This window comes from Biomphalaria glabrata, chromosome 10, assembly GCF_947242115.1.
Source record: "Biomphalaria glabrata chromosome 10, xgBioGlab47.1, whole genome shotgun sequence".
Classification (NCBI taxonomy): Eukaryota; Metazoa; Mollusca; class Gastropoda; family Planorbidae; genus Biomphalaria; species Biomphalaria glabrata.
Window position 1 is genome coordinate 35202812 of NC_074720.1, and position 26459 is coordinate 35229270.

The 26459-nt window shown below is 32.1% G+C and overlaps 1 protein-coding gene across 3 annotated transcripts; it reads left to right on the forward strand.

The window, feature by feature from the left end:
* Positions 1 to 1551: 1551 nt before the first annotated feature.
* On the forward strand, positions 1552 to 25951 carry LOC106062050 (nucleosome assembly protein 1-like 1). 3 transcript variants are annotated; one of them, XM_056045080.1, is made up of 17 exons: positions 1552 to 1680; positions 6658 to 6677; positions 6800 to 6855; positions 7586 to 7703; positions 10318 to 10459; positions 10548 to 10652; positions 10970 to 11057; positions 11172 to 11245; positions 11443 to 11511; positions 11597 to 11736; positions 13540 to 13685; positions 14905 to 14930; positions 18745 to 18861; positions 20107 to 20130; positions 23204 to 23254; positions 25147 to 25192; positions 25725 to 25951. In XM_056045080.1, exons 1-16 carry the CDS (start codon positions 1591 to 1593, stop codon positions 25156 to 25158), a joined length of 1278 nt encoding a protein of 425 aa, XP_055901055.1. In that variant the 5' UTR covers positions 1552 to 1590; the 3' UTR covers positions 25159 to 25192; positions 25725 to 25951. The 3 variants fall into 3 exon arrangements, with proteins under 3 accessions (XP_055901055.1, XP_055901053.1, XP_055901054.1); XM_056045078.1 differs by lacking the exon at positions 25147 to 25192; XM_056045079.1 differs by lacking the exon at positions 25147 to 25192 and having other exon boundaries at positions 10985 to 11057.
* The last annotated feature ends 508 nt before the right edge of the window (positions 25952 to 26459 follow it).

Genomic DNA, 26459 nt, shown 5'->3' on the forward strand with positions numbered 1-26459 from the left:
GATGACTGGACCAATACATGAGAATGAACTGCGCAGTGGTTTCCAAATCAGGGAGCTCTCCATATAGTTTTCTTTCTATTGGGGTGTTTTTGGGCCAGTGTATTGTACGAGTCACATGGTAAAGAGAACAGTTTTGGAGGACATGGTCGGCATTCTCTGGTGACACTACACATGGGCAGATTTCACTGGTTCCAATTTTAAGCTTCCGGTACATATGTTGTGTCCGGTCCTGAGTCGAAAGATTAGACATTGATCTTGTCGGGATAGCTTATAAAAAGCATCATCTTCCTTGTGATTTGGATGAGAGCCTTTCCATTTCTCATTTATTTTATTTATTATTAGTAGAGTGCATAGTTTAATTGTGAGTTCAAACGGTCAAAATCATAGTATTCATTGTGTGGCTAGTTATGTAGTTATTTTGATAAGTTACAACTGTTTTTTGAAATACCGGTCCAGTCGCTCCAGTGTCAAAGTTCTGCCCAGTTTCTAGTTTAACCCATGAAAAAATTGCAAGCTAATAATTGTAAAAAAAAAAAAAAAAAAAAAAAAAAACAACAACAAACAAGCAAAAACTCTTGTCAGGCTTTGGGTTGTTCTTGACCTTTCCATCAACTCAACACAGTAAGCAAGAAACCCTTATTAGGAAATTAAGATTAAATCCCATTTAAAACAGGCCTTTATAGGCTATTTACAAAATTTCGTGAACTGGGGCTCTCTCCCAAGCTTGTTATCACATTTTATAGTTTGTATTCTGTAGCATATTCATCCTTCCCATCGATCCTACTTATCTGGTACAAGAGGTGCCATGATATCCTAAGCTTAGGCATAAAAAGATGAACACTAACTTTGTTTTAGTATTCAATCTTTTCTCTCTCTTGAGAAATATCCTTTGAAATAGAACGTCAAATCTTGAATTAGGCCTATTTAAAAAAAATAAATTCTTAGATGTTTCACAAAACCCGATCCAGTTAATCTATAAAAGAATTTTTAAGAATAGAGGTAGAAATATAAATAGAACAACAAAAGTAGGTCTAATGTGATAAAAATTATTTTTTTTGGCTACATCGCTTTGGTATTTTGTAGAACTCACCGGAAAATTTTAGGTTTCACTATTGAGTATAAGTATAAACCGATACTAATTCGTATTCCCTAACTCCTAACAAATTAAATTTATTTAGATCAAGATCTATTCTAAGGAAACCATATGTGAAATACTTTTTGCAGATTATCGGTGGGCTAGAAGCTCGATGCACTTTTTTCTTCAATTTAAATAAAAAAAAAAAAAACAACCTAGAATCTATATTATATTTCGATATCTAGCACTAGTCTAAGCCTAGGATCTAATTTAGCTTAATTTACAAGTTAAGATATGAATCGGACGAAATATATTTGTGTGTGTGTGTGTAGCTTGAGCGCATTTATAGATAACACTCAATAGATTTATTTTATACTTAAAATAAAATAACGATACGGATATTTTATATTGGTGAGATAAACAAAATAGTACCCGCCAAATATGCTCAAGGAGGTTTCTACATTCCAAAAGTATAAACTTACAGCATAAATGATTGGACATCCTCTCAACGATGCATGCTAGTAGCCAATAGAATTGTCGGAAACATATATAGTTCTCTACGAGCCACCATTTTCCTCGTGCGCACGACAGTTGAAAGTTGTAAGGTATTTAAACCATTACATTCCTGAGTCTATATAGCTATTTGTTTATTTTTTAAATGGTTTTCTTTTTAGGATAATTTCTATGACTATTTGTAATTTGCATGTTGAGCCATTAGTTTAGTGTTAGTAAAAAAAAAAGATCGATTTTTTAAATCTATTTTAGCAGTCTCACATGAGTCTGTAGTCTGTACTCTGTCTTACTGACCGTGTCACTGAGACGACTGAGTCTCAGCAGATCTCTCAGAATCTCTGAATATTGAATATGACTAATATGTCTTTGTGTCTCACTGTCTGATTACTCATTTACTGATGAATTGATTGACTTGAGTCTAGATCTAGATCTCTATAATCATAATAATCATGATTAGATTTCATAATAATCACAGACTAGACTAGATCATGATGAGTAGATCTAGTTTAGAACTTTACATATTACTTTTAGTCTTAGATCTAGAATCTAGCACCTAGCTAGGCCCTAGACTAGACTTAGATTCTAATCATTTTAAATGAGAATCTAATGATAAAAAAAAATGAAAATAATACAAAATTCAGTCAGGTAATCATCGGTAATCTAATGTGAATGATCACGATGATCTTTGATGATATGTCAATGTGCATTGAAATAATCAGTAACTATCACAATCAGTAGTAGACCTAGTAGTAGTAGATCTAGAATAATCTAGTACTATGATTATTTATGATATTGTTATAAACCTGGTGGTGGCACAGATGGGGGTAGTGGTGTGAGTGTAGTCAGTCGACGCAAATCGCCCCAGGCCAGCGCTAGACGAGCGGTCAACCGTGACGAGTTACGACGATCGTCCGAGACGAGTATCAACATGATGGTTCGGGTAGGATCGACGCCGTGAACAGAGCTCATTAGCGTCACGAGAGTTGTAGTCATCTGACCACCTAGAAACGTCGAGCGCAGGGGTGCCACTTTTCCGGAATAACCCGGAAATCCGGGTTTTGAGGAGTCCGATTTTCCCCCCCTCCGGGTTTGCCTTCTACAATTTTGTAAAAGTCCAGGGTTTTAGTTGATTTAGATTTTTTCGAAATTTCTGGTCATTTTCCCCCGTTAATTTTAGTTTGTTAGTGCCGATCGCGCGAGCCGCCATTTTTAAACAAAATCGACCAGTCTCATATCTCGCTATTCGCGAGACTTTCACTTTGCATGCGCACTAAGCTTTATTTACCGGTACAGTATTTTTTTATTTTTTTTTTAAGTGACAAAAAAGTGTAAACATTCGACTAGATCTATAAAGAATTTCTAGATCTACGAAACGCGCCTCGAATCGGCTCGATTTAGAGTCTAGATCTATTTCTATGATCAATCTAGATCTGATCTAGACTGTAAAGTCTTGTATTTAGTATAGATATAGTCTAGATCTACTCGCGTACCTACCGGCTAGTCCTAGATCTAGAAATAGAAAGAAAAAAAAATTCACGAGTGAGAAATTATTTTTTTTCCGTGTTTTATTTTTTAAAATTTGTATAGGTTCCATATAGACATAGAGCCTTTGCCTATGTCTAGAGTATTATAGAAGTAGGATCTAGATTTAGGATATTTACATCATTTTTAGATCAGAACTAGAATCAATGATTGAAGAATTAAATTAGTAAGTTTGCGTTCGCCTGAAGGCTAGAAAAAATAGATCGATTGGTCAATAGATTTATACAAATAAATTATAATTATGTATAGGCAGTCCAGCACATTCTAGCCATCTAGGTCTACATTTAAATATTAGAAACTAAATCGTAATGTTCATTTTGGAGTAGATCTGTACTAAATCTCAAAATCAATTTTATCTTGTTGCAATAGATTTACAGGTCCATGCATGTACATTGATGGAATCAGTTTTATCAATGTTGATTAAAGTAGGCTGCTTCAAAGGAATAATGAGGGAAAAAATGTTAAGAGAGAAACATCATTTAAAATAACTGTGTGTTTGGGGGGGGGGGGTTTACAAACATTGTTAATATAAAATTGTACTAAATCCTCTTAACTTGTATTACAAGCTTTATCAATAAATACACACAAACTCTATTTATTATAATGATAGGCTTACTAATTACATATTTAAAACATGGGGGGCATATTATGATACAGATCTAGGTAGTAATTTAATACTGTTCTTTCGTAAAATTTTGGTGCTTAAATTGTATATGCGGTACGTTTCAGGGTTGGTAAAGTTTGGGGTTTATGATTTCAGGGTTTGTAAAATTTGGAAATTCTGGTTTCAGGGTTTACTTGGTCTCATGGGTGGCACCCCTGGTCGAGCGGCGTTCTGTCCGGTTCTAGAAGGCCAGTAGGGACCCTATATAAAGAGCGGAGGTGTCGCAGTCAAGACGGTTCAGAAAGCGGGTTCATGACAGGAGTTCAGAACACGGTCGACTACAGCACAGTTCAACGGTGTGGTTCTGTACGGAGCATTACGACGGTTCAGTGCAGAGTACTATCAAGTACAGTTGAGACGAACGGCGTCTTGATCTTGGTCTGTGATCGAGTCCGACACAACGAGCCCAAGTGTGTGAAGTCAGTCCCGAACTGTTGAACCCAGTGCAAGCCCGGAACGAGACGGAGAGGCTAGTGCAAGACTTGATACGGCGGAACGGTGTTATCGCATAGCTATTTGTACTGTTCTACGTGCTGCCAATTGTACAGTATTGGCTGTTATTTATGGACATTAAACCTTTACGTTATTTTGGAGCCCTGACTTGTCAAGTTCTTTAAGTGGTGTATGGTGCAGTTTGCAGAGAGCCTGGAAGTTGGTGGTGTATGGTGCAGTTTGCAGAGAGCCTGGATAGTGAGATTCGTAACAATATGAATATCCTCCTCACCTATGAAAATAATGACATGTTTTATGTTTATGTCAACCAAATAATGAGTCGTTGAATTTTGAACCCTCAAATCATTCTAATAGAAATAGATCTATTCTAGCTAATTAAGGCTAATGCCTGATAGATTAAATTAATAGATCTAAATCTAATCTAGATTATTCGTGATCTAACTAATAATCATAATGTTCTTGATCTAATGCTAATGATACTTATTTTACTAAATTCTTGTGAGTGACTTAGTCTGGGTTCTAGAATCTGGATCTAGACTATATAATCTATAGATCTAAATTGTTAAGTTTTGTTATGTGAAGAGACTCTTCGAATAAATAATACAACAACACAAAACGTCAACGTCATAGATTATAATTAATTTAATCTTCATGAACACTGACTAAAATCACTTTTTAGTTTCTATTCCTATCAAAACGCATCTGCACCGTTCCACATTTACACTAACATGCGCACGTAACATATTTATAGATCTAGATCTAATAGAATAATAAATATAGAGTATTCTAGATCTAGTTCTAGACTCTAGACTCTTTCTCTAGGTCATGACACCAGTCTCTGTTGACTGATTTTTAGACCTATAGTAAAGTGCGAAGTCACGATTTGTATAGAGGTTCGATCTGTTCACTTTTTATTGCTAAAACTTTTTATTTGAATGTTTACCAAATTACTACTATATTGCTTCTGCGCATGCACTTTTTTTCTTCACTTCCGCCACATACGATTTCCTTTTCCTTGTAAAGGCTAAGTTCATGATGAGATCAAACTCAAAACATGGGCTTATGATTATGGCTATTTTTAAGTCATAGTGAAAATTGAAGATTAAAACATCTTTTAGATATATTTTCTTTGATTGCTTAAGCCTTCCATTAGCCAGATGGAGCTTACTAGTTAGGGGAGAAATCTGATCGAGGAAAAGTAGGCTTGGCGATACCCACCCCACACCTCTTTGACCTCATTTAATTTTAACTAAGCCTAGTGATACATAAAATCAGATTTATTTTTATAGACAAAAGGACGAGGAATTCAGAGATACCATCACTGCCATCAGTTTTTTCATAGGTTTTGTTAGGTGCTATAAAAATCCAAACAAGAAAATAGCTGCCAGCGGGCTTAATGCAATCGAACTTCGCACTTTACTCTAGGCCTCGATTCAAACCAGTGAGTGAGTGATACACAAAAGTGATACACCTCACTATGGAAACTATGTGCTTTACTACTCAGCCAACACTATTCCTTTATTTCAATACCGTTGTTCATGGAGGACTAAACAAGGACACTGATCTAAAAAAAATGGCTTTACTGATTTTTCTAGAAATTAACATTTAATGTAAATCGCTGAGAAAAGAATAACTAGCTTGTTGGCCATACTGGGAAAAATAGCTTTGTCCATTGCCATTGGCATTATTATTTTTCAAGTAACAAATGAAATAAATATAAATTTGGATAGAGATCTAGGTCCAACATCGGTTTTGAAAGGACTATCGTGTTCTTGAAATTACTATCACTGTCAGAAATTTCAGGTTGCAAGGCTTTTCTGATGGTTGAGTTTAATATATATTAATGTTCAGGAACATTTTGCGCATCGTATTGAAAGATTATAAAGTGCACTAGATCTATACATTTGCCTAACCATGATTCTTTCTTGGGTAAAGGGGAGAGGGGTGAAACAAAAAAATGTTACATACTTTACATAGTTTTTTAATCATTCATTAATTTTTAAGAGAAAATTAAGTTACATAATGGAGGTAATGTCTTTTTAAAAAAGTATTTTAAATGTTTTTCTTTTTTTAAATTAAGTTTTAAGTAAAGATCTAGAAGTTTTGGATCTATTTATGAAAAATATAAGAGAGATGAATACAATTTTTTAAGAATGCCCCTGAACAATTTAGATATAAATGACTATAATATTGATCTGTTGTAAAAAAAAAAAACTAAAGAGAGACTAGAGATCTAGATCTAGTTATTCTATGTATATTGTATTCTTCTCAAGCTATGTACTATGGATTCAACTCTGGGGTTACAAAACATTTAGATTTTTAATAATGTGATGATTTAATATTGACTAACATACTTGTATTGTTTAATTTTTTTATATCATATAAACATTTAAAAACTTTTTTTTTTCAGACAATGTCTGAGCCAGAAAAGTAAGTACCTTATTGACATTTTGTTTAAAAGCAGTACATTTGCTTTACAGATTCATTTTTTTTTTTTTTTTTTAATTATATATTTTGGGAATAAAACTTCATGTCATTTTTTTTTTAAATAGTCCCTCCAGTGATGCTGTGGAAGATGTTGAAGATGAAGATCATGGAGAAGAAACAGGTAACTTTTTTTCTTTTCACGTAAATGTCTAGATGCTAAAGTAGAAATTTTTTTTTAAGTTGCTGGGGAGGGAGATTTTAATTTTTGTTTCTATCATTCAGTAGTTAATAGCAAAATAATGGCTCTTACAAAAAAATATCAGCTGCATAAAAGAGAAATTGTCTTTTTTAAAAGAAACTTTTTTTTTTTTTAACCTAATGATGTATATGAACATGAAGGCACCTAATATTCATTTTTTATGGCATCTACATTTTTTTTCTTTTCCTCCAAAAAGAAAAGGGGGCGGGAAATTGTCCCTTTTAGGGAAATGTTTGTAAATAACCACTTTTAGATAGAGGTCTGAAAGTGTGTAAATTACTAAGCACTTTATACACAGGATGTCAGAAAATGTTGAAAGACATTCCAGTATATACCAATTAAGATGTCTTTTATTCATAAGCTATTTGTATTTAACAATAATATTTAAGTGCTCACAGTATTATATCCAGTAAAAAATGGTATCTGAAAACAATATGCAGCAATTTTTCTGAGAATTGTTTTTGACTCCCTGAATAAAACTTAAAAACCTGTTAACATTAAATGAAATTATTTTTTCAAGGTCATTGTTGTTCTAATAGAACCAACTTTAATAAAATTTGAAATCATAAAGAGCTTATCTTTAATTGAAGAAAAAAGTTACATATATTTTTTTTAATACAAATTTAAGCATGAATCTAATTTTTTTTTATAGGTGAAGTGGGAGACAGTCAAGCAATAGCAAATCAGCTCATGAAAAATCCAGGTGTGTTAGCAGCTCTGCAAGATAAGCTATGTTCAATTGTAGGATCACCTTCTGGATATATTCAAAGGTATTTTTTTTTACACTTATGTTCGGTCCAGTGATCAGTTTCTTTGATCTCATTTAAGTCAGCCAAATTAGATGCTTTTTCCATTAGTAGGCATTGAGAGTAAAATATCGACTTTCCAATTGTTTCTAAAAAAAATAAAAAAATAAAAAAAAATTGTGTGGTTTAACTTGCTTTGTAATATTTTTTATTTGTGTCAGGAGTTTTCAAAATGTCAGCTTCTGATCGAATTTGAAGACAAGCAATTATCCTGTTATACAGTTAGATTAATAAATATAAGTTGTGCTCAAATAGAAATTGTCAAGTTAATTATAGGCAAGGATCTAAACAGCTTAAAAAAAAAAGACATGCTTAGAAACTAAAAAACAGAATGTTGTCCTTGCAGTGATGGGAATTTTCAACAGACAAAGTTCTATTTTTTAAAAATCTTGTGTTATTGTATTGTCTTATGTCTAGACTTAGATCTAGATCTATCATCTAGGTCTAGAGTGGTTTGAATCAGTCTAGATAGATATATTCTAGATAAGATATCTAGTTTCTTTAATTTGAAAACTTTTGTTCTAGATTATCTAGAATGTCTAGTCTTCAATGGGCTCAATGGCTGCTTGCCAACTTTTAAAAAGTATCAGAGTTGAGAGCATCATAATGCCCGGCCGCTTTTTGCTCTATTGTTACGATGGCCCCCTAGATTTTTTAAATTAGAACCCTGCCTGCCGACTTCCATGAGTTCAAATTGTATTAGATTTAGACATCTAGATCTATTTATATGATCTAGATCTAGTATTAAAGACATAATGATGTATACATACATAGTGAGTTACTGAGTCTGAGTATAAGACTTATAAGTCTGATAGAGTAGAATATATATATATAGATAAAAAATAGATAATAATAGTAATATATTTGATCTAGAGATCTAGATCCAGGTTATTAGATTTAGTAGATCTAGATTATAATATTATAGATAGATCTAGATTTCTAGATCTATAGTGAGAAATATATATTAAAGTTTTTTCTATTAAACTAATAACTAATCATTGCTAATGCTTTAAAAGCCCACTTCTTGTAAACAACATGGCCTCCCAATATCGACACTGTCATCATGGCTTCACACAACATAAAATAACTCTATGGCACCCCTGTAATAATGCAAGGGGTACCAAGTCACATAGGTGTGACTGGTAACACTATTGCAGACTCCTTGGCCCACCATGGAGGGCAAATTCCACCCAATGAACAGGCTGTAAGCTTTCATCAAGCCCTGGCTATAATTCAAAAAACAGAAATGGAAAAGTGGTTTGAGTGCTGGGACAAGTCCCAAAAAGCCTGTGGAGTCTGGGAGCGCATGAGGCGCCCTGACCACACTTCCTCGTGGTGGAGGCTGTCCAGGTCTGAGCAAGCATTATTGCACAGTGCAGGAAAGGCCATTGTCCTGTTGGCTCATTTCTGGCAGCTATGGCCAAATTTTGATTCACTGTGCCCCCGCTGCGGGGAAGAAGAGGAAACCGGGCCTCAAATTCTGTTTGACTGCCCCAGACTTGCTGATGTCTGTCTCGACAGGTCTGGGAAACCAAAAATTCTCGACCTGTATGGTGACATATTTGCACTATGCAAAACAGCAGGGTTTCTCTCCAGAGCATTTTCAAGAGAGGATTTGAGCCTCTCAAGCCCTTACTCAAATGAAGTTTGATGATGTAAACAACTTGTATCAGCATGAAAAAGTCATTTTAGGAAGACTCAATATGAAGTTTTAAACATTCTCTTTCTCTAAGCATTGCTCCTCATCTGGTTGTTCTTGATTGTCTTGCTTAAGAACTCAGCAGAGATTCAGCAGAAGTGTAGCTCATACTTTTTAGTATTTCCAATACTCAAGCATGTTTTGATTTTCAAACACATTAATTCTGTATAGTTGTTTGAGAGAGAAGATGTTACAATACCAGTAAAGCAATTATCTATTATAGTAGAATGCTGAGACTGCCTGGACCCAGATATAAAGCATCTACAAATAGCTTTCACCTCTCATCAATATGTACAAACAATAGTGCCTTTCATGCATTAATAATAATAATAATAATCTTTATTATCCGTAAGGAAATTTGTCTTACAATTTGTGCATTACACCAAACAAAAAACATTATAACTATAAGAAACCAAAGTGTACATTCACACCAGACTCACTCATAATTTACATGTGACAAAGTTTATACCAGATTGTTCTTATTTAATGATTTGATTGCCAGGGGAACAATTTACATGTGACAAAGTTTATGTGTGCAGTAAAGCCTATGTAGTGTAATTATAATGTAATACAACATTATTTAAAGAAAATATTAAATATAAATAATTAATTTTACATGATTTTAAAAAATTCAGCAACATCTTTTTTTTAAATCGCTGTGACAGGCAAGTTAAAAAACGCTGGTTTACAAAATTTCTTAAAATTTTTCAAAGATTGTTCCCATCACTGTCCTTGCACTGCCCTTGTCATCCTCATTAATTGCTGGCAGAAATTGGCCAAATGTTTCATCCCATACCCTATGGTTTTAAGACCTTATAACTTGCAGAATGTGTTCCAATATCCCACAATATAATTGTTTTCCTTATTGTTTCTGTTAAGCTTACCCAAGGAGGTGAAGAGACGAATTAAAGCACTTAAAAAGTTACAGAATGAAATCATACATATTGAATCTGAATTCTATAAAGAAGTGAATGCTTTAGAACTCAAATATGCCCCAAAATACTCTGAGTTATTTGAGAAGGTGAGCGATTTTTGTATATTTTTTTTTCAGTTACTTTTTTTTTTCAATAGAAGCATGCTAATTTTCAACTTTGATCTTTTTTTTTAAGAGAAAAGAAATCTTGATAGCAGCTAGAGAACCTACAGATGAAGACTGTGATTGGGCTAGTGAAGAAGAAGATGATGAGGATAAAGATGAAGATGCCAAATTGGCTGTGAGTAGCACTTTTCTAGTCACACTTAACTTGCGTGCAAATAAACTTTTCTTTAGATATTAATTTTATAAAATGGCATATTCAAATTGTACTTCTTTTTTTTCTGTTGGCTTTAACTGTTATTGGGTGGAGCTTTTTTTTTTTTCTTCTGCATTTAAATGGAGTAAAAATGGATGTGAAAAACTTTATTTGGCTGCCATTGTATTGTTAGTAAGAATAATCCTGATGGGCTAAGGAAAAAGTAACTTATCTGTGAATAATTATATTTGATGTGCAAACTTTGATGTGCCATTTGGGTACATTGATGTTCAATGTAGCCCGATTCTCAACAGGGTGAATTAAAAGACAAGGTTACTTTGGAAGGCACTAAAGAGGCCGGTGGTGATAGTGAAGAAAAAAAGCAAGGTATTACCTTTTTTCAATAAAGATTTATAGTTTCTTGAATAAATGCTTACGCAGGGTCTAGGTAATACTAAAACATTTTATCATTAATGAAAAGAATTTTTTTTTTTTCTGCAGAGTTTGTTAAAGGTATTCCTAGCTTTTGGCTTACAATTTTCAAGAATGTTGAAATGCTTTCAGAAATGGTGCAGGTTAGTTTTTTTTTTTTTTTTTAAATTCTAGTGTTAGTTCTTTTTTCCTACCTTTAATTTGTCACACAGGCATTGTGTGGTTTTCACATTTTAGTAGATCTAGTAACATGTGGCACACTTGTTGCAGATTCAAAACTATTTTTATGAGGACTTTCTTTAACCATTTTTTAATGTTTAGAATATAATGTATTTTTCAGGAACATGATGAGCCTATTTTGACACATTTACAGGACATCAAAGTTGTTATTCATGAGAAGGACCCAGTGGTATGATATATTATTTGTATATCATTTATATTATTTCTCTCACTATGTACAATAGTGTCATTGTTCATTTCTTCTCTTTTGATAGGGTTTTACATTAGAATTTTACTTTGAACCCAACGAGTACTTCACAGACACTGTCCTAACAAAACGGTATGAAATGCGATATGATCCAGATTCTCAAGATCCATTCTCTTATGAAGGACCTGAAATTATAAAGTGCTCTGGGTAAGTTTTTATATGGAGATATGTCTTTAGAAATCTTAAAACCTGTATGTTGCATTGCACACAAACGCCCCCATCCCAAAATGGAAAAATTTATTTTTGAGGGGAAAGTGTTATATTTTAATTTCAACATAATGATAGACAGAAATCCATTTAGCAAAATAAAGTTGTATACAAGACAGATTATTCTTATTAGTGATTTAATGAGTTTCTAATATTGCATCTGGCTTAATTAAATGATGATATTCCTCAGCTATTGTAATGCAACTATTTTAAAGATGAATTTTGGGTTCTGAGGCTTGAAATTGTTTTAGAAAACCATCAAACATCTACATGTATATACATATAATCTGGCACACTCAATAATCTGACATGGCAACTATCTATACATCAGCTACACATGCATGTTTTAATGTTCAAAAGTATTCAAGAAAAAGTCATGAGAGATTGTGTTGAAAGAAACAGACTATTAATAGTGTACACTAAAGTACACATATTTTTAGAATGTAGATTGTTTAGTACATTGTGAGAAAGCTGAAATATAATGTTTTATTATTTTTTGTTCAGATTAATATTTTTTTTTCTCTGATGGTTATTTTACTCTCTTATCCTATTACATCAATAAATCTAGAATACTCTTGATAGATAATGGTTAAATTCATGAAGTACAGCTTACCCTCATCAGTAGAAATAGAGAATGGCTCTGATTTTAATTTTTGAATTAGGCTCTCATAAGTAATGGAACCTAGCTCAGTTAAAACAGCTGTAGCTTTAGATCTGCTGCAGGAGATAATTTTAGAGTCAAGGCACATTGGTTTTGTTTCCCATTGTCAGGATATCGACACTTTTAAGAGGAAGATTTAGCTCAGCCATTTCTGCCATTAAAACCTTTGCAGAATTTAGTGATTGCACACATTTCTTTAGCTTTACTAACAATTGGATTGGTTTTTAATGTATGCAATACCTGTTACTTGTCTTTAACCTTAGGGTTTCCTGAATTTGTTTTTATTTCAAAGACATGGATAAAGCTCTTTATAAAATGGTAGATATAGAAACTGCTGCTTCTTAGTAGTAGTAAACTTAGTAGATCAACTTAATCTGGAGCTTAATCCATTTTTTTTTGTTAGTGTCAGTGCTAAAAGATAGAATATATACATAATAAAAATTACTGTGAATACTAGACCTAGATTAGTTCTAGATGCTATAAAAGTCCAGAGCTAGATCTAAACATTCAATGAAAAACAATTATTCCTGATCAGCTTAAAACCACAAGAATCTATGCATTCTGACACAATGAAAGAACACTCCTCTCTTAAGAACTAAACAATCAAAAATTTAAATTATTAAAAGAATTTACTTTATTTAGATCAAGATTGTATTTCGATCTATAATAGATCTTATCTTTGCATGTTGCTACAAGTTAAATAAAAAAATACTCATGCCAATGAAAAATGTCCAATTCTGTAGCAAATAAATGTGATGTGCTGGTGGAATGTGTTATTTTTAGATGAACATTAGTACTGATATATTTTCTTGTTCATTTCCACACTAAATATGCCATGCTAATTACACGGAAAGTACTAGTAGTCATCTCTGCATTGTCTTTTTTTTCCCCTTAAATTCATAAGTGTTTTTCTAGATAAAATAAGGTCAAGGGGATTTCTAATTGTTAGAGTGTTCAGAATAATTGATGGCAGATATTTAAAAAATTTTTTTTAAGTTAGAATAATTACATGAATTCTGAATTATTAGCCAAGTAATATTGTTTTACTAAAGTAAAAAGGCTTTTTATATTCATATAAACAGGTGCACAATCAATTGGAACAAAGGCAAAAATGTCACAGTGAAACAGATAAAGAAAAAACAGAAACATAAAGGACGTGGTTTGACTAGGACTGTAACAAAACAAGTTCAAGCAGATTCTTTCTTTAATTTCTTCAACCCACCTGCTGGTTTGTCTTTTTTTTTAATTAAAAAATATTTTTTTTTATTCTAACATTCCAACATCTTGATGAATAGATTTATTTTATCTCTCTCTTCCGAATAAGCTTTGTCATTTTGAAAGTGCCTTCTCTTTGATGCTTTGTATTGTTTTTTTTCCCCCTAAATGGTTTTAATTGTTTAAACTTAGTTTTGAATAGTTTCCAATTGTTAAACATCTGGATTTTTTCCTTCTTTTTTTTTACCAAGTAGGATGTGCTCAAAGCATGCTTAGCAATGATAATGACAGAAGCTCAAGATTTCCATTTGTGTTGATAAAGTGCTATTTATAAATTTTTGTGAAAATATGAATAGACAACTTATGAAATAATTTTTATTCAATCTGAATCATAAAATATATTCTAGGATCTAGGTGACATTTGACGAGTGTTAATTTTATGCTCCAAAATTAAAATTTGATTCTATAAATATTCAATTGTATTCAAATAAGAACATAAAACTAAAATGTTATTTAACCTTGGTTAGGCCAATAATAGAATATGCATCCTCTGTTTGGGACCCCTCAACTCAAGAAAACATTAAGAAACTAGAACAGACACAAAATAGAGCAGTGCGATTCATAACAAACGAATATTCACATTTGACTAGAGTAATACCTTTAGTAAAATCACTAAATTTAGAAAGCCTTCAGGACAGAAGGCTCAAAAGTAAAGTAGCAATAATACATAAAACACTGAACCATAATCTTCAAATACAAAAACAAAATTTAAAAAATTACTCTGAAAGACACAAAGATAAAGGCACATTCCTCGTCCCATATGCTAGGACAAATTTGTACAAATACTCCTTCTTCCCTAGTGCTATTAGAGCATGGAATGGGTTGCCTGAGCTAGCCAGGAAAACCAGTGACTTGGCAGAATTTAAGTCATTGGTTAATATGCATGACGCGTAGGACGTAATCATCTTCTTTTTTGAAGTAACGTCTGTATTATATAAGATAAGAAAAGATATTAAAATCCCTTTATTGCTTTACCAAATATAACATTTTCTGATTAAAAGTTATTAATGTATAATTATAAGACCATGGTTCTGTACTATGAAAAGGCTAAGTGATTAATCCACTTAGAACATGATTCTGGAGGGAAATTTTAAATTGAATTTCAGTTGCAATAATATTTTGTCAGGTGTATTAACTTATTTTTTTTTACTTTTTTTCTTCCCATTTTTTAGTACCTGATGGATCTGAATCTGAGATGGTAAGCTATTCATGTTAATGCTGTAGTAAACTATGTAGTGTACATTCTTGTGTTTAAGAAATTATAATAGCAAAGGAATATAAATCTGACTCTTTGGGTTGAAATAGCAGAGATGCCAAAATGGAAATGTGTATTCTATTTTTTGTAAATGTGTATTTTGCGGGGCAAATGTGTATTTTCCTAACTTATACTTGCAAAAGACCAAAATCATTCAAGCATGTAACATACACAAAATGCAGCATTTCTTAACAATTAACACAGCATAAAGTTATACAAGACATTCTGTACATTTTTCAAAATAATTACACATTTAGTCTTGTCATAAATTTTCTAGAATATGTTAGAATGTTGCCATTCTTGTCACTTGGTAATGATTTTATGCCTTGAATTTTTGTTACAAGTGAATTTAGACTTAAATATGATGCAATGGTTTGCTTGGCTGTATCATTGACATCTAGTTTTATTAAAGCTTTGTTTATAGGCATTTTCTTTATAAGGTATGCAGATACTGGAAATACTTTTCACTTTTCGAACTTAGCAGAGTCAGCACCTTTGGCATCCTCTACAATCACTATTTACAAAATTTTTAAAGATCTTTTTTTTTTATACAGATTATCCTAATTAGTCAATGAACTTGTTTCTGTTATAGAAGCTGGGCTATTGCTGAATAAAAACTCCCTAGCTGTTTAAGATAAAGCTATTTATCCTGGGTTCTGATGCTTGAAGTTTTTTTTTAGAAAACAAACAGATGTGTTGAAGGAGAGTGCAAGGAATCTAGAATTGTATACTTTTTTCTGCATATGAAAAAGTTTTTCTTTTACAAACTCAGCCTTTGAATGTCCCTGATTTCATTCTTTGAATTTAGGCTTTCATAAATAATGTAACCTAAGTCACTAGTGACAAGAGCAGTAGCTTAATTTCTACCACAGAAGATACTTTCTTAGACATCATCAGTTTGAATCTCTTTGCCCTGCTAAGAGAGATTAAGATCAACCACCATTTGTGCTAATAAAACCTCTGCCTTTTTCACTTTCATCTCGAAAGAACTCTTTCCTGAATTTGATGGTTAAAGAATCTAATCTAGATCTAGGGCAGCTTCACTAACAGTTGATTGATTTTTAATGTGCATAGGCCATTTAAAGATATTTGAACAATCCTTATGGTATTGTGCAGTCTTGAATGTAAAATAATAGATCTATATAAAGTTATTACAGCCAATTTTACCTCTTTTTTTATTTTATTATTTTAATAAGAAATAGAGATCAATGAATCTTTTTATAAAAGTAAAGTTCCCCTTTCAGACCTTGTGATCTATAGGGCAGATGTTAATTCATCTATTTCTTTGGCCAACGGTTAAAGCGCATGGTGTCATGTGGCCAGCACAACCATCAACCGCTTTTACTTTCCCCAACTAAAAAAGTCAGGTAACCGTTAGAGTTAAGTGAACTCATCCGGAAAATCCCAGTGTTCACCAAGATTCAAACCCAGGACCCCATATTTGAAAGCCAAGTGCTTAACCACTCAGCCACAACGCCCCTAAATCTCTTTATAAGATGGCAGAAATTGTTGCATTTAAGTAGTTACAGATATAGATCCTGGAATTTCTAGACAGTCTAAATCTAGAATTAGATCTATTTAGGTCTAGATTAGTTATAGATATGTCTAGTAAACACCAGGTAACATCTATAATATAGATGTATATTAAAATTTTAAATCTAGAATGTCTAGATTTACGTAAATTTGTGTGCCTGACATAGTAAAATACTAGATCTAGACCTAGTCTAGATTCTATGAAATTTCAATGAATTAGAACTAAACAATCAATTCCCGATTAATTTAAAGACTTAAATGACACATTGGAAGGAACTCTGCTTTATTTAGATCAGTAAATACTAAATATTTTTAAATCTTTGCGCATCAGCGTATGTTTAAAAAAAATATGCTGTCTTGTGGTAGATCTAAGTCCATTTGCAGGCAAATATATTTTCTAGCAAAAAAAATCTGAAGTTTTCCTTTTTGTTTTCCATTTTCGGAAGAATGCGAAATAAGATTTTTGATTTGTTTAGAACATGCGCACATCTTGTCTTTTGACACAGTTAAAGTTTTATTTTTTAAAAATCTTGTGTTACTGAATTGTCTTATAAGTCTAGATCTAGATCTCTGTCTAGACGAGAGTGGTTTGAATCAGTCTAGATAGATATATTCTAGATAAGATGTGGTAGAGATCCACTTCTTGTAAAAAACTTGTATCAGCGTGAAAAAGTGTCACATAAGGAAGCCACAATATGCAGTTTTATTGCTAAACATTCTCTTCTCTAAGCATTTCTCCTCATCTGGTTGTTCTTCCTTCTCTTGCTTAAGAACAGCTTTCTCTAAATTGCTTTTCAAAGCTTTTTTGGTGGACATCATGTTTAATAAACAGTTTCTCCTGTATGAAATTTAATAATCAGCGAAAGAAACAGAAGTGTAGCTCATACTTTTGAAGTATTTCCAAAACTCAAGCATGTTTTGATTTTCAAACACATTTACTCTTTATAGTTGTTTGAGAGAGAAGTTGTTACAATACCAGTAAAGCAGTTATCTATTATAGAATGCTCAGACTGCCTGGACACAGACATAAAGCATCTGCAAAGAGCTTTCTCCTCTCATCTATATGTACAAACAATAGTGCCTTGCATGCATTTGTGTTCATGTGTGCAGTAAAGCTTATACAGTGTAATTATTATGTAATACAACATTAAAGAAAATATGAAATAAAATGATTCTACATCATTTTTAAAATTCAGCAACATCTTTTTTTTAAGTCGCTGCGACAGGCCAGTTAAAAAATTGGGGTGTGCAAAATTTCCTACAAATTTTTCATAGTCTGTTCCCATCACTGGTAGTAAAGAATGAATAAAATGCATAGATGAATTTATTTTCTAATACAACTCTTAAATTTCACTTATTATCCGCTTACTTACCCAAACTTGCCCCTGTGAAATCCATTTCACATATGGCCCCACAATGGTTAAGTCCCACCCTGCCCTTTAGTGACGGGTGAACATACATAGTAGATTACTTGTTCTCTTTCCATGACTTCTTGGTCACAATGGTTAAGTCCGGCATTGCTATTTAGTGTTTGTAAAATGTTTTGCTTGTTTCAGTTGTTCCTTCAGAGTTGAAGGTAGTTTATTTCAGAGGCCAAACCTCCTGCAGGACAAAGGGGGGGGGGATGGGAGCGGGCAGGGTTTGAACGACAGTCCAGCGCGCAAACCACCCGACCAGGCAGCCATCATAGTGACAGGTGAATACTACTTGTGAATACCCAAAGCCCTCTTTTGCTTTTTCGTGCGGTAACTCTAGAATTATATATCTTATATAACTTAAATGCTGTGTTAACTTAAGGATTGCTGCATTTTTTGTATGCTACATGCTTGAATGATTTTTAGTCTTTCCTGAGTATATTATATTTAGCAAAATACCAATTTTCCCCTCAAAATACACATTTCCATTTTGGCATCTCTGCTAAAATGTTTTTAATGTCTGTTCCCATGACAAATATATATATATTTATATATATATATATTTATGTGAATATATGCTTTTGTGTGGGAAATGCATATTTTTATATAAAAAACTGTACTGGTTTATTTTTGTGTCTATTTTCCTACAAAATACGCAAGATCCATACTTATAGGCATCTCTGGAAATAGTGTTTGTAAATTATATATTTATAAATCACAATAACCAACATTGAAAACATAAGTTGAATTCTCAAGCTGATTAGTCTTGCTAAACAAAAGTTTAGTGATTATTAAATTATTTTTTTTAGGATGAAGAGACTGAGGCCTTATTAGGAGCAGATTTTGAAATTGGACATTTTATTCGAGAAAGAATAATACCAAGAGCAGTTTTATTTTTTACTGGAGAGGCAATTGAAACTGAAGATGTAAGAAATTATTTTTGTTTAATAGAGTTTTTATAAGCTTATTTAATAATAGCTTTCTCAGTCAAAATAAAACAGTGACATTGGGTAATGGTTTCATAATACTGGAGACCAGCACTGACTTTAATACTGTTCATTATAAATGTTTTTCTCAGTTGCTTCATTATGTTTTTCCAAAGAGTGCAATGCAAATATAGAAACAATACAGAAATGTTTAACGACCTTCAAATTCTAGCATAGGGGACCATTAATACCTTCAAGCCCAGTACTGATGGGTCGGCATCGATAGATTCTGGAAGAGCAGGCTATGGAGCCTACATCGACTTTCTTGGCTCCCACTCAAGTCAAAATCTTTGGACCATGTTGTATTGTTTGCAGTTTCGATGCGGAGATCATGGCAGTCTGTGAAGCCTTAAAAGTTATTGACTCTTAACTCGGTGGGGGACATTTGAGGGCAACACAGATTGTTGTGGTCACTGACTTGAAATCTGTACTAGAGGCTTTGCAAAGCCCCGGACCATGGCCTCCCAATTTCAACACTGTCATCATGGCTTCACACAATATAAAACAACTCTATGGCACCCCTGTAATAATGAATTTGGTACCAAGTCAGATAGGTGTGACTGACAACACCATGGATGGCTAATTCCACCCACTGAACAGGCTGTAAGTTTTCATCATGCTTTGGCTATAATTAAAAAAACAGAAATGGAAAAGTGGTTTGAGTGCTGGGACAAGTCCCAAAAAGCCTGTAGAGTCTGGGAGCGCATGAGGCGCCCTGACCGCACTTCCCTGTGGTGGAGGCTGTCCAGGCCTGAGCAAGCTATTATAGCACAGTGCAGGACAGGCAAATGTCCTGTTGGCTCTTATTTCTCACGGCTATGGCCAAATATTTATTCACTGTGCCCCTGCTGCTGGGAAGAAGAGGAAAACTTGCCTCATATTGTTTCACTGCCCCAGACTTGCTGATCTCCATCTTGACAGGTCTGGGAAACCAAAAATTCTCAACCTGTATGGTGACATTTATGCACTACACAAGACTGCAGGGTTTCTGTCCAGGGCTTTTGCAAGAGAGGATTTGAGCCTCTCAAGCCCTCACTCAAATGGAGTTTGATGATAATGAATGAATGGGATAAATAAAAATAAATATATTAAGACTGATGATATTTGTCATGATAGATTTTCATTTATTAGTAGGCAAGATAACCACAGTATACAATAAAACTACTGTTTTTTTGTATTTCACAGTATGAAGATGATGAAAATGATGAGGTAAGTTCTAATCGTTGTAAAGATACAATGTCATTGATCTTCTTCATTCTCATTTTTATGTTGAAGGGTTCAGGCTGCGTAGCGGTTTCCAGCTCTCAGTGTAGTTTTGTTCTATTGAGGAGTTTTGGGGCCAGTGTCTTGGTCAATTGCAATGATTAAATCACCCACCTTTTTTGTAACTGATTGTGCTTTTAGTTAATTATGTCTGAAAGCATAAGAAAGCAAATAGAATTATAACCTGTACATATATATATCTTTCCAACATTTACCATGATCCTACGAAAATAAATGAACAAATTAATATGCATGTGGATTGACTTTTGAATAACTAAAATGGTCTTAAAAGAAGCTTATTGTGGAATAGGGCATTTGATCTCTTCAATGACAGCATCATGCAACCCCATCAACAGTGCTAAAAATATTACCTTTTGTTAACATTGATTAAATTAATATTAAGCTGAATAGAATTTTTTTTTTTAGCTAAGAAAGAATTACTTATGCTTAGCTAGCTGTATGAAATATATTTTACTTTTTGAAAAGTGTTGTGGTCTCATGGATTAACTTTTCAACACAATTGTGTACTAAGTACAATATAGCCATCTCTGTGCTAGATCATTTACCATGAATTGTCTTTGTGTTTTTATTGAAAAGATTGATCTGCAATTTACTTAAATTTTGCTTTGGGCATAGCTATTTACTAAACACAACTATCCAAGAAATACTACACAAAGGCCACAATTTTCAGCACTCTTTAAAATAGATTTTTACTAGTTTTACATTTATGATGTAATGCTCTTAAGACTTGCAGTATACAGCCTAAATAAATACACCAAATTGACAACATTATTGAACTCATTAAAATTAATTTTTTAAGCACATTTCAAAAGAAAAAATGTTATGACTAATTTTACCACTCTAAATTAATGGATTCTGTATGTTTAAAAAAAAAGTAAAAGAAAATATCTTTAAATTTAAATTATTCTAGATCATTTAACTAATGTATGTTTTAAAAACTCAGTGTGGCAGTGATTTAGACTTATGCCTAGCACAAGAGATCCATTTCTTGTATACAACTGCCATGTTTGCTAGCAAGAAAGTGTTACACAAGGACACTTCAAGTTTAACTTAAATTAATCTACAAAATATGCACTTCTGTGAATGTACATTCTCTCTCTCTGATGCATTTCTCCTCATGGCTGGTTATAGACTGCTTAGAATAGCTTTAAAAAGCTAGATGCCAAGGGCAAGAGAAGAAAGCTGTTTTCTCATCTAAAGATACAGACAATAGTGCCTTGCATCCATTTTGTGTGTATGTGTGCAGTAAGGCTCATGTACTGTAATTAATTAGTAACATTTTTCAAAGAAAATACTCAATAAAAGTAAATTCTACTTGATTTAAACAGAATTCCACAACTTCTTATTTAGGTCTCTGCAACAGCGGTTCACAAACATAGGGCGTAGAAAATTTCCTAGAATGTTTGCAAAGTCTGTTCCCATCACTGATTCTTAAATTTATTAGCCAGTCCAATTTTTAATAACCATAATGCAAAGCAGTAGTTCTCAGACTAGTATTTTGGATAAAAGATAAAACCAATTTTGTGAATGAGAAAAGTCAATCTGTTGTTGTCAGAAAAGCAATATTGTGTTGGTTAACATGGTATTGTATAGTAAGGATTATAATCCTGTCTTAGGTCACTGTTCCAAAAAATATTTTTTAACTTTTTTTTATTTAGACATAGGAAAGTCTAAGTGATTTTCATTTTTGTATGAGGAAACTACATTGCATTGAAGATCTGAATGGAATGGTTTCTTCTTTACTGTCCTTCTTTTTCCTTTATATTTTTATTTGATCAATAGATACAATACCAAACAAAAGAAAGAAAGGTGTAATACTTTTAGTCTTACATTTGCAGGGTGTGGACTAACAAAGGACTAATGTCAGCTACACAAAGTAGTCAAATAGACATTCGCAAATGTAAGACTATGACAAGTCCTCTCAATTTCTCTTTTATCTTAGCACTTTCATGTTTCCTGTGTGGTAGCTAGTCATTTCCTTTCATATAGATTTCATTCAACAATTTAAATACTTGTTTCATCTCATTTCCAGAGCCCAAGTCCAGTGAGAGCCTAGTTTAGATTTCTAGTTTTCAGTTGATATTAACACATTTATTTATTGTTTAACAAATTAATGCATTGAAAAGATGTTTCCGTTTTATAAAATATTGAAAATAACAAATTTTGAAATAATTTTATTCTTTTATTTTTTACACCACTTAAGTTTGACAATTTTAAAACAAAATTTGCACCAGTTCCAGTTGTGCACCTTGTCTTGTCCATTTTTTTTTTTTGAATTAGGTGCAACATTAAGGTAGTGACACAATTTTCCCAATTTGATTCCCTTTAAAATATGAATAGTTGAAAGAAATATTTTTAGATAGCTAATATATTTTTAAAATTTCATTTTATTACATTCTTTAGTCTTAAATTAGGGCTTTTGTGATTCCTAAAATCCTCACATTTCAATATGACATTTAATATTTTCGCCTAGAGTTTAAAAAGCTTTATATCCTGATCAGTGTATAGAATGCATTATATTTTTTAAAAAAGTACTTATAGGTTTATGGGGAGGCAAATGGTATTAAATATATATATTATATCAAATATGCATGGTGTGGCAACAGCAAATATGGGAATTGTAATAAAAAGAAAGATAAATGGATCCCATAATCATTAGTGTAAAGTAAAATGTAGTTATATTTTCTTTCTTCAGAATTTAAAATATCCATGTCTGAATTTGTGTACTATATACATCTTTTTTTCTTTTTAAATAATTCATTATTGTTTACATTTGTATCTGAATTATGCATGATCCAATATGAAATATTTAGATTCAACAAGAATTCTTTCAAATGTTGTTGTTTTTTTTTTGGTTCAATACTAATTTACTTTTACTTCATCTTTCTTTGTATTTTGATATCACATTATTGTGTTTAAAATTTTTCTAAATAAACCGTTTATAGAAGAAGAAAAAAGCATTTGATTTCATGCTGCTTATTTTTTCCCCTTACTTTAGGGAGAAGAAGAAGATTATGATGAGGAAGCTGATCCTGATTTTAATCCTGAGGTAAGTGAAACATTTAAATGATCTTAAATAAAATCTTAGACACAGATAAGGCCACATTTATATCAAAGTCTGTTTCACAATTTTTGTAAAGTTAGATTTTGTATAATATGAGGTCAAATGATTGCATTTATAACCACCTGATGCTAAGGGTAAACAACACACTTTTACTGAAAGTATATAATTTCTTTAGTTGGAAACGTACAGTATTGGCAGAATACTATTGGGTTTTTCAAAGGTGTACTAGTTGAGTAAATGACATGTGATCATTTCATTGTTTGGCAACAATTAGGATATTAACATGTAGATGAAACATACCATCTATTTATCTTGAACTTGTTGAACGTGTTCTTTCTTATAGCATGCATCTGTTGTAAGAAGATACATTTGAATTGTTACACCATTAGGACTTTATATTCCTTACTTATACTTCGTAATTGAATTCAAAAATCATTGTGGTGAATTTATTGAAACTTTTTTTAGTCCACACTATTCTAAGTGTGAGAAAATAGTCATATCATAGACCTTCTACTGATTTTTCACTCTAGTTCCTCTAGAACAATAAAGCTAACATCCTTTTTATATCACATTTAAAATCTCATGACCAAAACAAATATTTAAACTTGCTACTAGCTTGAAATTATGAGATTTATTCAAGCACTATTTTCAGCCACTACATAGTTGTTCTTACATATAATTATTTCAGTGACTTTGCACATTTTAAAATATGCTTCTGGGGAATAATCTGTCCATAAGCTAGATTTCAATTGTCTGATTTATACCTAAGGTTTCATAAACTTGTTTTTTTTTGGTACCTTACATTTTTTATACATATTTGTGAATGTTTACACTGCTGTTCAAATATTAGCTTTTTTTAAAACTTTTGTTTTAAATTTAAATTGATGTATCTGTATACAAAGCACATTTTCTTAAGTTAATAATGTGTATCTTTACTTAGCACTAAAATAAAGATCTAAAAGCCTAGGAGTTCTTGTGGATTGTATATGGTCAAACCTGTTTATATTGAACTTCCCAATACCAACTAGACTAAAGAGCATATTGTTTCTTTTATTTATGACATTATTTTTTTATTACTTGCCTCCATTTTGTTATATTGGGCTCAATGTGCTCTTAATGATTTGTGATACATAGTTTTTGTGGTAAATATAGTTGTGGTGACATTTCAAATTAAAATTTCCGGGCCTCCATTGGAATTTGAAACAAAATTCAGTTCTGCAGCCAAATATTTAAAACACCTAACACATTGTCATATTAAATACAAATGTGAATCTTGTGCTGAAAGATTGATGCATACATGTTACATATATAAAAGGCAGCACTGGGGACCAAATTTTGTATGCGAGAAAATGATAATTAAATATAGCCAAATAATGGACAGTCTTCACCAGGGCATGATTTGACAACTCCACCTAGAAGCAACATAGTACCAAGTAAACAAACCACTTGACTGTCCAGATTCACAGCCAGAACTCACCATTTTCCCATTAAAAATTGGTCTTTTTTTTATAAACTACCACTTGATTGTATTTATCTTACTTAGTTACCAGTATGCTAAGTATGTATGAAATAGTGTTCTTTGCAAAATTATGATATAATAAAAAGAAAATACTCTTGATTAAAAAATAAAGCTCAATTGTAACTTTTTTAATTCAGTTATGATAACCACAATTTCAATGGTTCAATATATCATGGTTTGACTCTCAGCTTAGATGATAGTGAAATGAAAAATGAAATGGAGTATGTCTTCAAAAAATGTCTGAACATTTTTATGTGTATTGTCCTAGATATTTGCATTAATAGTATTGTAAAAATTTAAGTTGTTTTAACTAAAACGCTCTTCAAAAGTAAGAATAAATGTTTTTTCATTTCTATAGGCCTCTAACTAAGCGGTTTCCAAGGATGCTAAGTTAAGGCATTTTGGTACGCTAATCACTTTTCTGACTTTAACGTTTTGTGGCACTGTCTTATTTTACACTTGCATGATTGCGTTTTATAATTATGCTCCATTTGTAATTATTTCTTTAATTTTTTATTTCTTTTTCTTTTGGCTTAATGAGTTAATTTTTTCTGCTTTCTGAATTCATTTATGTGGTGCTTTAAAAAAATTGGCTTCCTTTTAATCATGAAAGTTGTTGAGTAACATGAAATAACAATTTTTAAAAAGCTATTAATGTTGAAAGTTGCATTGATATTAGTAACTATATGGCATGGATTTTTGCAAATGTTGCTTACCAGGTGGGCAGTCTTAGTTATGGGATATTTTTTTTTTTAATTTGAAATTCAAAATTTTTGTACCTTAAAAGAATATTCAAATATTTCAAAACCATTTTATATTAATTTTGTAAAATTGTTCAATGTTTTTGTGTTCTATTGATATTAATTAGTATTAATGAAACAGACTTTGGTATTTTTTAAAATCAAGATGATTAAGATTTTTGTTTTCATTTTTCAGGCACAGGGCAAGCCAAATGAATGTAAACAGCAGTAGATTTCTTGCTTGAAGTTTCACTGTTTGTGTTGTGATAGTGAATGACAGAACAACATAATGAATACTTGCTTCAGTTGCTTTAACTTCAAGATAACAAAAATTCATTATTTTCACAATGTTTTTTTTTCTTTGAGGACATTTTTCATGAAAATTTTGCCCCCAAAAAATTGGATTAAACACATAAAACTAAATTTGGTTTATTTTTATTTGTAACATTTTTTGTTGTACTAAAACTTTAAAACAAAATAAAACCAAAAACTCAAAATAGTTTACTGCATTAAATTTATTAATTATATTTGAATGCTTGTTATGTGCAAGCAATATCTAGCCACACCTTAGCAAAGAAATTTAAGGGACATCTTTGAAACTCTCCAACCAGCATCCATCATTCAACATAAATTAATTAGCACAACAGCCAATTATTGGCTGAATCTTTTGATGACCACATTATGAGAAGGTAGATTGTATTATTACAAATACAATGAATGTTGGCAGTCTGAGCCTCCACTCAGCACTGATCACAGACAAAACATGGTATAGAATTTTTGAGTTTAATAGGGCTGTACTGCACTAGCCCTTAAGTAAGATTGACCATGAAAATAAGGGTATAGTTCAAAAATAAAACTATATTCAAGAAAATATATATAAACTTCAAGTAAGCATACATGTTCAAAATGTAATTCCAAACTAATTTTTTCT

What these genes read in the sequence shown, in the direction of transcription:
- LOC106062050 (XM_056045078.1), top strand. Translation starts at nt 1,591, where the DNA reads ATGCTAGTAGCCAATAGAATTGTCGGAAACATATATAGTTCTCTACGA. An exon ending in TTCATGAGAAGGACCCAGTG is followed by an intron (nt 11,512 to 11,596) that starts GTATGATATATT and finishes CTCTTTTGATAG; the next exon opens with GGTTTTACATTAGAATTTTA. An exon ending in ATCCTGATTTTAATCCTGAG is followed by an intron (nt 23,255 to 25,724) that starts GTAAGTGAAACA and finishes TTCATTTTTCAG; the next exon opens with GCACAGGGCAAGCCAAATGA.